At 43.7% G+C, this 13,018-nt stretch overlaps 1 protein-coding gene across 6 annotated transcripts in view; it reads left to right on the forward strand.

The window, feature by feature from the left end:
* Positions 1–13,018, forward strand: part of Slc7a6 (solute carrier family 7 member 6) — a 31,450-nt gene that overhangs the window by 6,407 nt on the left and 12,025 nt on the right. For 4 of the 6 annotated variants that reach the window (XM_029480348.1, XM_021170474.2, XM_021170475.2 and 1 more), the window contains exon 2: positions 4,770–5,328. In XM_029480348.1, the coding sequence (XP_029336208.1) occupies positions 4,806–5,328 (523 nt within the window). In that variant the 5' untranslated portion in view covers positions 4,770–4,805. The remainder of the gene's footprint in view (positions 1–4,769; positions 5,329–13,018) is intronic. The other 2 variants (XM_029480349.1, XM_029480350.1) reach the window with 1 other exon arrangement.

Consider the following 13,018-nt stretch of genomic DNA (forward strand, 5'->3'; position numbering starts at 1 on the left):
ATAGCCCTGGCTGTCCTGGCACTCACTTTGTAGACCAGGCTGGCCTCGAACTCAGAAATCCGCCTGCCTCTGCCTCCCGAGTGCTGGGATTAAAGGCGAGCGCCACCACGCCCGGCTTTGGGTTTTTTTTTTTTAAATTTTAATTTTTCTCCTTTTCTCAGTAACTTATTTATGTCTTTATAGTTAGAGTAATTTCCTATAGATTGCATATTGGGATTTGCTTTGTAGCCAGTCTAACATTATTAATGGTATCTTTTTTTTTTTAAAGATTTTAAAAATTTCTTAGAAAATCTTAAAAATCTTAAAAAATTATGTATGTATGTATGTATGTATATATGTATGTATGTATGTATGTGAGTATACTGTGGCTGTACAGATGGTTGTGAGCCTTCATGTGATTGTTGGGAATTGAATTTAGGACCTCTGCTTGCTCTGGTCAACCCTGCTCGCTCCAGTTGGCCCGGCTGCTTGTTCTGGTCAATTCTGCTCACTCAATCTCTTCTTGTTCCAGCCCAAATATTTATTTATTATACATAAGTACACTGTAGCTGTCTTCAGATGCACTAGAAGAGGGCGTCAGATCTCATTTTGGGTGGTTGTAAGCCACCATGTGGTTGCTGGAATTTGAACTCAGGACCTTCGGAAGAGCAGTCAGTGATATTACTCGCTGAACCATCTCCTCAGCCCCGTATTAATAGTATCTTTAGCTGAATTAAAATCTGCTATTTCATATAGACTTGATATACACCTGTAGTTTTAGCACTCAGGACTCAGGAGGCAAGTGTGAGGTCAACCTTGTGTATAGACAGGTGTCATTACACCAGCTCTCTACTGTTGGCGTATTAGTTATACCTCTTCTTTAATATTTTTTAATTGTTGCCCTAATTTTACAGTGTAAATCTTTTACTGGCCTCCAGGGAATACAGCCATAATTATACAGTTGGCATGTTCTCTGCCACTGAGCTGTACTTTATTTATAAAGTGTCATGAGTCTTTAATCACAGTCTACCCTTAAATTATATATCTCTTCACTATAATGTAAGAACCTTATAGCCGGGCGTGGTGGCGCACGCCTTTAATCCCAGCACTCGGGAGGCAGAGGCAGGCGGATTTCTGAGTTCGAGGCCAGCCTGGTCTACAAAGTGAGTGCCAGGACAGCCAGGGCTACACAGAGAAACCCTGTCTCGAAAAACCAAAAAAAAAAAAAGAACCTTATAATAGTATTTTCCCAATTTTTTCCCTCCTATTTTTTTATGATAGTATTGCTAAAAATTTTTTTCTTTATACTACAAATCTACAGTGCATTTTTGCAGTTTTTTCTTCAGGCTTCATTTATATTCTAAATAAGTTTAAAATAGTTTTTTTTTCCCCCCCACTTAAGACCATTTGATAGTGGTTGTTTTATTTTGCTTATTGAGACTACAGGCCACTGATTGCATCTGGCTCTCCTTTATATTTGTTTTAAACAGTCTGTTTGATGTTTCTAATATCTGAGTCCTCTAAGTGTGGACACATTGATTTCTTGCCTCTAGAGAGTGGGTGGTGGTGGTTGTTCTTCTTCATTGTCGTCTTCTTTTCCTTCTCCTTCTTCAACTTATAATTTGTTAGTTAGTGATTGCCATAGTTTGTAGGACAGAAGAAAATTGAGGTATATAATTTTTACTCTGAGAAATGGGTATGACCCTTTTGTGAGGTTGTTGGTAGAAGAGTGTGAGCTGATTATATAGAATTGTAGTGTTGGGGTTTTGTTGTTGCCTTCAGTTCTCCTGGTTTCTCCTGTGCTTGTGCTTGGTTTGCTTTGCTATGGGGAAGACTTTTTCTCAAAGTTTATGCTCTGCCCTCAGCTTTAGCCCTTCCCAGTGTATAGTCTGTTCTAGCGGGGAACAGGGAGGGTCTCTTTTTGTTTTGTATCAGCCTCAGTTTCCTTGTGTCTGTGGAATGGATCTTTCTGGGTTATTCTGCCTGGCACAGAGGTTATGCTTCTCCGTGGTTTTCACTAGAATTTCATGTCCCTTCCTCAGGCACAATTTTTTTTTGTTGTTGTTGTTACTGTTCTTCCTTTTGGTTTTTGAGATGGTTGTCTTATTCTGAGGACGTGATCCACGCCCATACTGAGTTTGCTTATTGCTGAGTCTGTACATACAACCCTAGAGAATGAGGTGCTTCTCAGGTTTGCTAAAGGATGTGAGGTGGGGCTTAGATTTAGAAGAAAGGTAAGGAATTTTGTGGCCAAGCAAGCCTGGAATGTAGCCGTATGTCCTCAGGAGTTTACTGTAGTTATTACACAATTTTGCTCTTGGGTTAATAAAGATAGGGGTTTTAATTAACTTTGACCAAGGACAGGTTCATCATGATAATTGTGTTTGGTATTTGAATGTAGAAAAGGACTTTCTCCTTGGCTGAAGGAGAGAGGAGTCCTTCATAAACTGCCTGTCCCTCATTCAGGTGCTGATTCTGAGATTCTAGGCAAGAGGTCTTCTAGGGCTGTGACTGAGCGCAGCACACCCTTGCAGAACAAGCCACTGAGGGCCTTGTCAGATGCACCAGTGCCATGTTGTTCATTTACAAGAATACCCAATAACAGTCTCAACTAAGTTTTGATGGATTGGAGTGGTCTTTAGGGCCAGAGTTTTCTGCCTGTCTGTGTATTGAGTTAGGTAGAAAAGGTACCCTGTAGGTCTCTGTGTACTTCACTCTTATATGAGTGTCCACTCCTCGCCAGTTACTGGATTTGTTCCCATGGAAACCTGGACTCACTTGACAGACATGTGAAACAAATATGCTTCCACATGCCTGCATAGGGAAACCTGCATAGCTTAGTGCCAAGAATGAGCAGTGCTTTCTAGACTGTAATAAGTCTAGTCTTATTAAAGTAGAGGTAGGTGGGGTTTTCTGTATTTCAAGAAATTTCTCATGCCCCAGACAAGCTTTTTAATTTGAGCCCAGGTCCAGACTCTTGGAAGGGGATTGGGACAATTAAGACAAAGGTTTTGTGTGGGGTCTGTAAGATATGATTTTCCCCTAAGAGCTTTTCACTCCCCTGAGAACTGACCTTGGTTCCTTTGCTCTGAGGCATCTGATATAGACATTTTGTTTTATCTTTGCACTTCTGTCCTCCAGTCACACCCCACCCCCAGTTTTTCAAACAATGACAGGGTCTCACAATGTAGTTCACACTGACTGAACCTGAGATCTTGCTTCAGCCTCTGAGTGCTGGAATTACGGGTGTGTGCCAGCCTGCATGGCTTTACATCTTTGATGACTAGAGTAGATTACATTCTCACCTCTAGAAGTTATCCCTGTGACCTTGAAGGACTGACTCCTAGGTGGTCATTTATAACCCACCACATTCCTCTTCCTAAAGGTTAGGTAGGTTCAGTGAGTCTGATTTATGAGCAGCCCAGGAATTGAGGAAGGGAGAAGGGCAGTCTGGGTGGAGTCAGGAGACTTGCTTATGTTTTGACAGAGCCGTCTTAGATAAGGTAATGTAGAATCCACTTTCTTTTGGTTTGGTCCACTCTGACCCAGAGAGCGTGAGTATGTTTAAGTGCACACACACACCATCTTCTCAAGATGTTCCCAATGCTGGCTCTGTAACTAAGAGGAGGCTATGGCTTTTGTTAGGTGACAAGACTGGGGATTTGGGAGAATTGCTTTGTAACCTCAGATGGTAGTGAGGAGTATGCAGAAGAGAAAAGCAAATAAAGCCAGTGGCCCGTTAGCCCCAAGTTAGGGTGCTCCTGGCTGCCTCCTTTCCCTTCTTTCTTATAACCTTGTAAGCTCTTTTGAATACTTGAGAAAAGAAAGTTATTGAATCAGCAAGAAGTAATATATGGGGTAAGGTGGGTGTTGTATGTGTGGGTATGTTTTCATGAAGATCTCTGCAACAATGTCATACTTTTTTCTTTTTCTTCTCTCTCTCTCTCTCTCTCTCTCTCTCTTTCTCTCTCTCTCTCTCTGAGACAGGGTTTCTCTGCATTATCTTGGCTGTCCAGGAACTCTATTCACTCTGTAGATGAGGCTGGCTTTAAACTCAGAGATCTGCCTTCCTCTGCCTCCTTGATGCTGGAATTAAAGGTGTGTGCCAGCACATCAAGTCATATTAGTGATAAAACAGTCTTCTCTGCATTTTCTTAAACCTTCCTTCCATGTAACTTCAGAGTTTTCCCCATGTGCCTGAATTCCGGTAGAATTCATTTAAACAGTAGAAATCACTGTTTACAAAGAGCTAAGTGGCAGGATTTCCTGGAATGATCTTTCTAGTCTTTCACTGTGGTCTCACTGGTCTTTCAGGCTTGTGAGTGCTATACGTCTGCTAGAAGTAGGTACTGTGGTGTTCTCTGAAGGGCAACTTTGTGAGCTTTAACAGCTTTAATTCTTCTAGCACTTGAGTTCCAGATCAGTTTGGTCTTAACAGTGAGTTCCAGGATAGCCTGGGCTACATAGGCAGACTTTGTCTCAAACAATCAAGCAGATAGAACTGAGTAAAACTAGGGAGAATCTACTGTGGACAAATACAATTTTGCTGGCCTCTTTGCTCAGTAAGACAGAAGATCCCTTGCTGGAAGTTATCGTTAGGTTAGAGCTGAGTGCTTACATTGTCTTACTTACTTAGGAGCATTGGATACTGCCTGCCTTCAGTCCCAGTCTTACGATTGACACTGGGACAATCCTGTTGTATGTGTTGCACGCTCTACCTAAGCAGGAGGTGGGCAGGGACATACGTCTGTCTCCTGCCCTAGACTTGACATACTTTTTTTCTTTGCCAGGCCATACTAAACACAGGTGTACAGGAACCATTTACCATGGAAGCACAGGAGCTTGGGAGCCCCACACCCACCTACCATCTTCTCCCCAAAGCCAACCAGCACACTGTAAAAGAAGATGCCAGCTCACCATCTCAAGGGTCTCCAGAAACGATGCAGCTGAAGAAGGAGATCTCCTTGCTGAACGGGGTCAGCCTGGTGGTGGGCAACATGATTGGCTCAGGGATCTTTGTCTCACCGAAGGGTGTCCTCAAGTACACTGCTTCCTATGGGTTGTCACTTATAGTGTGGGCCATTGGTGGGCTCTTCTCTGTCGTGGGTGCCCTTTGCTATGCAGAACTGGGGACCACCATCACCAAATCAGGGGCTAGCTATGCTTATATTCTAGAGGCCTTCGGGGGCTTCATTGCCTTTATCCGTCTGTGGGTCTCACTTCTAATTGTTGAGCCCACCAGTCAGGCCATCATCGCCATCACCTTCGCCAACTATATCATCAAGCCCTCCTTCCCCACCTGTGATCCTCCATATGTGGCCTGCCGTCTCCTCGCTGCTGCCTGCATATGTAAGTATGGGCGGGGGGCATGTGTGGAGGTGTGGGGTGCTATATATCATTTGCCTGGGTGCCTGATACCTGAGTGTTTTATTTTTCTCTTTGGGGAGGAGGGAAGGTGTGAGGCAAAAATAATAATATAAAAAATAATTTCATCACTTATTTGATTTTGAGGGATAAATAAACAGAAATGATGGGAGTGAGAGGAGTTTGAGTCTGCTCATGGCTTTTGGGGCCTGAGGTTCCTCTTATTCTTAGCTGGTCCATATTTCTGTTCCCTACTCTATAAGGCAGGTTGGTACACGTCTTGAATTTGTGTTATGAAGTGATTTTTTTTTTACCCTCTTGGAGGGCCAGCAAGGTATTTTGAATGATGTCAACATAAGGTACTATTTGTACCTTATCTCAGAAAGCAAGTCAGAGCAAGGATATTTAGTGTGTCACAGCTTTTCATTAGAAACTAGTTTAAAGGCATCAGTGAGAAACTAGGCTTCTCCGGATGATGGGGGTCCCTCTTTCCTGTCACTGCTGCTTTTTGTGGCCTGTTGTAAGCAGCAGGCACCACACCAAATGGCCTTTTCCCGTTGGTGTTTCAGATTTCCTTACACTGACTTTGTAAACAAGCTCTGCCCGCTGTCACTGAGAGGAAGGTGGCTTGTGTTTTCTACAGCCAAGCATGAGCTATCCCAGGGGATCTCTGTCCATTTTCTTTTATTTTACGGGCAGAGTAAAGGACATTTAGTGTGAAATCATGGAAACGAGAGAAGATTGCTATGAACTTAGCCAGCTGTGTAGAGCTAAGGATTTGGCTAGCACCTAATCTTGTGTTTTTCTTAGCACTATGCTTCCAGAGCTACTTAATCATATTCTGTTCTTTTTTTTCTTTAATCTCCACTTGCAAAAACTTTGGTTGTAAATATAGTTTATTGACAATTTTAAAAATAGATCAATAATACCTTGGAGTTACCAAAAAAGGATTATAGTGTACTTTGCCTCCTGGCTTTCAGGGCTTTGTTAAGAGCAAACTATAAAGGTAACCTCTTTATATTCCTTGAGACAGAGGAAATAGGTGCTCCTGGGAAGAGGAAGCAAGGTGGGACTGGGCTAGATGCCCTTTTTTTCCTTGTCTCTTTGTCTAATGGGGTTTCACCACGCAGTTTCTGGCCTTGCTGAGATCTTTAAAGACTGAATTTAGGGAGGTGTAGTGGTGCACAGTTTTAGTCCCAGGTCTTTGGAAGCAGAGTCAGTCATATATCTGTGAGTTAAGGGTAGCCTATTTTACATAGTGAGTTCCAGGCCAGCTAGGGCTACATAGTGTAGATCCTATCTCAAAGCAATCAGATAAACAAAAAATAAAATAAGCTGGGTGGTGGTGCACTTGGGAGGCAGAGGCAGGTGGATCTCTGAGTTTAAGACTAGCTTGCTTTATAGAGTGAGTTTTAGGACAGTTAGGACTACACAGTGAAACTCTGTCTTGAATATAGCTGTCTCCTGAGAGGCTGTGCCAGTGCCTGGCAAATACAGAAGTGGATGCTCACAGTTATCCATTGGACGGAGCACAGGGTCCCCAATGAAGGAGTTAGAGATAGTACCCAGGGAGCTGAAGGGTTTTGTAGCCCCATAGGAGGAACAACACTATGAACTAACCACTACCCCCAGAGCTCCCTGGGACTAAACCACCAGTCAAAAACAAAACAAAACAAAACAAAACAAAAAACCAAAAACATGGTGAGACTCATGGCTCTCGCTGCATATGTAGCAGAGGATGGCCCAATCAGTCATCAGTGGGAGGAGAGGTCCTGTGAAAGTTCTATGCCCTAATATAGGGAAATGCCAGGCCCAGGAATCGGGAGTGGGTGCGTTGGGGAGCAGGGGGAGTCGGGAGGGGATAAGGGATTTTCGGAGGGGAAAACAAGAAAGGGTATAACATTTGAAATGTAAATAAAGAAAATATCTAATTAAAAAAAGAAAGAAAGAAATAAAAAAAGAAAGAAAGAAAGAAGAAAGAAAGAAACCCTGTCTTGAAAACCAAACCAAACCAAAATAAAAAACAGGACAGTAGTTTTATGCATTGAGCCTGCAGGCTCACACCTATAATCCCATTACTTGGGAAGCAGAGGCAAAAAGGGGTGCCAAGGCCAACTTGTGTTTCATATCAAGTACCAGGCCAGCCAGGGCTGCTTTGTGAGAGAAACCATGTCTTAAACAAACGACCTGGTGAGTATCTCAGTAGGTAAAGGCACTTAACTGCCAAGGTTGACAACTTGAATTGATCCGTAGGATCGAGTGGTGGAAAGAGAACACCTACCCCCACAGGTGTGCTCTGACCTCCATAAGTGAGAGCACTCACAAACATACACACAATAAAGATAACATGTACAGGTCATTTTAGAGCACCTGCACATTTCTTGGCATTGAGTTTCACAAGGGAAATTCTTGTGTATGTGGGAATGGGTATGACCAACTATAGAATTGTTCAAGGCTTTATGCATTTGTGTTCCTGTGTGAGCATCTGACAATGTCTGTGCATTGGTTTGACAGCAGTAGTGTGATTCAGAGAGCAGCCAAGTCCAAGGGGAATAGTATATATGATTTGGGTCCTTTTTTGTAAATGTATTCATGTGTATGGGCATTTTGCCTGCGTGTATGTCTATGTACCATGTGTGTGCCTAGTGCCCTCAGACAGACAAAAACATTAGGTGCACTGGAACTGCAGTTTTGATGGTTGTGAGCTGCCGTCTAAGTGCCGGGTCCTCTGGAAGAGCAGCCATTGCTCTTAACCACTGAGCATCTCTTCTGACCATGCTTTTGTTTTAAGATTTATTTATTTTTTTATTTTATGTATATGAGTGTTTTGCCAGAATATATGTCTGTACCATACCGTAACATGTGTACCTGGTGCCCTCAGAGGCCAGGAAAGGATGCTGGATCCCCTGGAACTAGACTTACAGTTGTGAGCTGCCTGCCGTGTGTGTGCTGGGAGTCACACCTGACTCCTCTGCAAGAGCAACAAGTGCTCTTAACTGCTGAGCTCTCTGCAGCCCCTCTAGTTTCTGACACATGGAAGATTATTTTCATTTGCTAACCCTCCCACCCCCTTAGGATTCTTCTCATGTTTTCTTGGGTACAGAAAGCCCATCCTCATACCAAGAATTTATCTTTTGATCGAAGTATTGGCATCACCTCCTAGCAATGTAGCCATGGGGTTTCTGAATATGCAATTAGAATATGCAATTTTCTTGAGGAATCAAGAGTTCTGGCAATTTGAACCCCAATTCCTGTCCCTCAACACTCAGCTGTGTTTGAACAGCTATCACTTCTGTTAAATGTCGTGTGTGGTTCCCAGTCGACTGCAGGCTTCTGCTTCCTTGAACTGTATATCCAGGCTTCGCTGCCTTTCTCATTTTTGTTGCTTTTTTTGTTTTGTTTTGTTTAAAAAGTTTTTTTGAGACAGAGTGGCATGGAATTCACTATGTAGATCAAGGTGGCCTGAACCTCACAGAGATCTGCCTGCCTCTGTTTCCTTATGGCTTGGATTAAAGATGCGAACTGCTGTTCTCTGTTGTGTAATTGCTTTATCTTTTATAAATTGTTTGCTTTTTTTATTTGTGTGTGTGTGTATGTGTGTGTTGTATGTGAGTGTATGCCACATGTAAGCCAGTGCCCGCAGAAACCAGAAGAGGACATTGCATCTCTTGGAGCTGCTGATAGCGGAAGTTGTAAGAGAACCAAATTCATGTCCTCTGGAAGGGCAGCAAACCCTACTGGACCATCTCTAGCCTTCCCAGCTGTACTGCTTTCTTGACCTCTGACAGGACTGCTGCTTCAGCCACTGTCCTCCCACTCCTCTCCCCACTCCATTCTCAGGTTACATTTAGCAGGAAAATCTAAGCAATTGGTAGTGGTTGTAGAATTTCAGGCTGTCTTACTTATTATCCTAGAGTAGTGGTTCTCAGTGGGACCTTAGTTTGGCACAAAGGTGGCATTTGGCAGTCTGGAGACATTTTTTGGGATGCTAGTACTGGGAAGCAGTACTACTCTTATCTGTTGGGTAGAGGCTAGGAGTGACATTGAACACCCTGCCATGGCCTAGGGAGCCTCCTTAAGCTCCAATGGTTTGCATGTAGCTTACTAGAAGGACAAAGGAAGGCATGCTTTGCTTCAGAGATGCTTCCTAAGGCCCAACCTGAAACATCTGTTCATGTCCTTAGGGAAAATCTAAGTAGATAATCTACCTGTGAGGAACTCTGGGACATCATTTAGCCATGACTTCAGCTAAAGTTTCTATTGAGGAGAAAGGAGGGAAAATACTGGAAGGTGACAAACAGTCTGCTACAGAGTGAGTGACTTTGGGGAATTTGTAACACGTTCCCATAAGGGTTAGGCTAGGCTCAGTGGTAGACTATCGGGATAGCATGCAGAACATGTTGTGTTCAGTCCCTAGAACCACCAGGACAAACTAAAACTAAGCTCTCAGAGAGCCTTGGAGACTGTTGTATAGGTCCATGCTCATTGATGTTGGCTTGTCTAGCATGGAAATAGGATCAGAAGAGGGAAGGAGCAGAGGTTTGAGTTGTAGCACCTGGCCTCCAGGCTCAGTCTGGTAAGCTGGATGGGGCTGGGTGATCTTGGAAGCACATGGAGTGTGGGTCTGTGGCGAAATCTTGTTTGCTAATTAGAAGCAGGCAAGCAGTCAAGGGATTTGGCTTCTACTTGGTAGACTGTGTTCTTTGGCAAGATTGAGAGTGTGAGGCAAGTTAGGTGCCTGGGGCCAGCTCTGAGGATATACTCTCTGGGATTCTTTTGCTTGATTCCCTGAGAGGGAGTGTTTCTTAGATTGTGTGCCCTAGGCATTTGACTCACTTTGTCCTACAGGTCAGCTCTCTCTGGCAAGTGTGCTGTGGCTCATTAACTCCTTGTGTTGAGAAAAAATCATATGCTTGGTGAATCAAAACATAAGAGAACATGCCATAGAGAAAGGCTCGCTTCCTCTCCAGCTCTTTAGTCTTTCTCTCAGTCAGTCTTCCTGACCAGGTGCCTTTGGTGCCTCTCCAGCTGGCCTTCGGAATAGGCCCTGCTGGCACTTCCTGAGGCATGCCTTCCCTCATCTTTTTGTACAGTCATTGGCTCCACTGCAAACTCTGTTTACTTGTGTGTAGAAATGACCACGTCTGGAGGGAGTCTGCATAAGAGTAGAGGGAGGGAGAGAGGAGCAAGCCTGAGACTAGTGCCTGCTTGCTCGTGGGCTGAGGGCAGGACACATGCTCAGTGAACCCAGCTAGGCTTTTGTGTCTCTTCTATGATGTCAGTTTTTCGTCTTTCTCTCTTGCCCCCTTTTCTCTGTTTCTACCTCACTTTTGTCTCCCGTCTCTGTCTTTTCTCTCCATTTCTGTGCATTTCTTTGTATTTTGGTCTTTCCCCCCCACAAGTTCATGCCTTCTCTCTTCTGCTTCTTCTGTGATCTTGCTTTCTTTCTCTGCTGGCAGTTTCTGTTCTGCTGTTAACCAGGGCTTCTGTGGGTTTTGACTTCGTGTAGTTCTAGACTCTAAGCGTTCCTTGTTGCTAGTAGACAGACTCACTCTCTTGGTGTTCTGGGAAAGGTAACTTGTAGGTCCAGATTGGATCCATTGTTTGGCTTGAGCAAGTCTCAGGGGAAAGAGAGCAAGTCCTAACAGAGAGACGGACAAGTACCTCAAAATGTGCTTACTGTATTATGTTGGTGGTTGTTGTTTACTGCTGGTTGTTAACTATGTATGTTAGCTGAGTATGTATCCAGGCTTAGCCAGAGAGAACTTTGATCAGCAGTTGATTCCTGTGAAGTTTTTTTTCAGCAGCACACATTCCTTTGGTGTACCCCTTTCCCACCAACTTCCTTAACCATTGTAATCCAACCCCATAGAATTGTTTCATTATGTGTCTCTCAAACTCCCTGCACCACCTTATATGACTGACTGGCCCTTATATGACTGACTGGTGAGTTCCTGTATTATTTGGAAGCATATTTTTAAATATGTTTTTCTTATGTGTATGAGTGTTTGCTAGCATATGTATGTCTGGTTGCCATGGAGGTAAAAGGACAGCAGTTCTCCTGGAACTCGAGTTGCAGATGGTTGTGAGTTACCCTTTATGTGCTGGGAATTGAACCCTGTCCTCTGGAAGAGCAGCCAGTGCTCTTAACTGCTGAGCCAACTTCCAGCCCTACTTGACAACATATTAAGTGAGGCTCTTGAAACACATGAAGGTTGTTCTGTCACATGTGGTAATTTTCACAGCTGGCCCTGGAACACTATTCTTTTGAGTGGAGAACAGTCCACCTTTCTGATAACTGTCCCAGGGAACTGGCTGTTTACTGAAAGCCATTAATACCTTGCCTCCAACCGGGGCTCATCAGCTCCGCTCTTTGCTGGAGCTTTACACATGTTATAAACTATTGCTTCCTTCTGAGAGTTTGTGATCTTTCAGAAACAAGATTTTGAGATAACTGAGGGAAAGACCCCCTGGAATTAGATGTTCCTAGGACTGTAGCATTTGATACTGTGATGGTTTCGATATGCTTGGCCCAGAGAGTGGCACTATTAGAAGGTGTTGGAGCAGGTGTGTCACTGTGGGTGTGGGCTATAAAACCCTCACCATAGCTGCTTGGAAGTCAATATTCTGCTAGCAGCTTTTAGATGAAAATGTAGAATTCTCAGCTCCTCCTGCACCATGCCTGCCAGGATGCTGCCATGCTTCTGCCTTGATGATAATGGACTGAGTCTCTGAACCTGTAAGCCAGCCCCAATTAAATGGTGTCTTTTATAAGACTTGCATTGGTCATGGTGTCTGTTCACAGCAGTAAAACCCTGAGACAGATGCTAAACTGTATTGTGAAGCGAGAATGTGAAGGGGAGAAGAAACATAGGTTTGGAGTGCTCAGTTTATTTGGGGAAGGTTTTTAGAAGGAGTAGGGGCTAAGCTAGGCGTTGGAAGTAGATGTCAGTAATGGTTGTGACAAGAAGAGGCTAAAACTCTTTGTATGTGTATCTGGCATAGATAAGGGAGAGTCCACCTAAAGCAGTAGTAGGTGGGAGTGCGAGCACATGGCCGAGAGAATGGGCCCTAAGAGTTTATAAAAGACAGCATTTAGGTGGGGGCTTGCATACAGTTTCAGAGGGTTAGTCCATTATCATCATAGCAGGGGCATGACAGGAGCATGGTGGCACTCGTGGTGCTGGAGTAGTAGCAGAAGCTTTTGAAATCTCAAGCCTACCCGCAGTGACACAGTTTCTCCATCAAGGCCACACCTCTCAATCCTTCTAATCCTCAAACATCTCCACTCCCTGGTGACTAAGCATTCAAATATATGAGCCTTATGGGGACTGTTTGCACTCACAACATCTCAAGGTGTATATTAAGGGTTTTTTGTTTTTGTTTTTTGTTTGTTTGTTTTTTGTTTTGGTTTGGTTTTTGAAGGGTAGGGACAGTACTTAGAGGTGTCACTAATGTACCTTGTTGCTATAGAAGCCCTTGGATAATTGCTCTTATGTTCTCCCCTAGATCAAAGCTTTTCTTATTTTATAGGAACAGAGTTCTCTTTGTGGGTTAAGCTTTGTTTTTTGTTGTTGTTGTTGTTTTTTGTTTTTTCGAGACAGGGTTTCTCTGTGTAGCCCTGGCTGTCCTGGAACTCACTTTGTAGACCAGGCTGGCCTCGAACTCAGAAATC

This window comes from Mus caroli, chromosome 8 (assembly GCF_900094665.2).
Source record: "Mus caroli chromosome 8, CAROLI_EIJ_v1.1, whole genome shotgun sequence".
NCBI classification, from domain to species: Eukaryota; Metazoa; Chordata; class Mammalia; order Rodentia; family Muridae; genus Mus; species Mus caroli.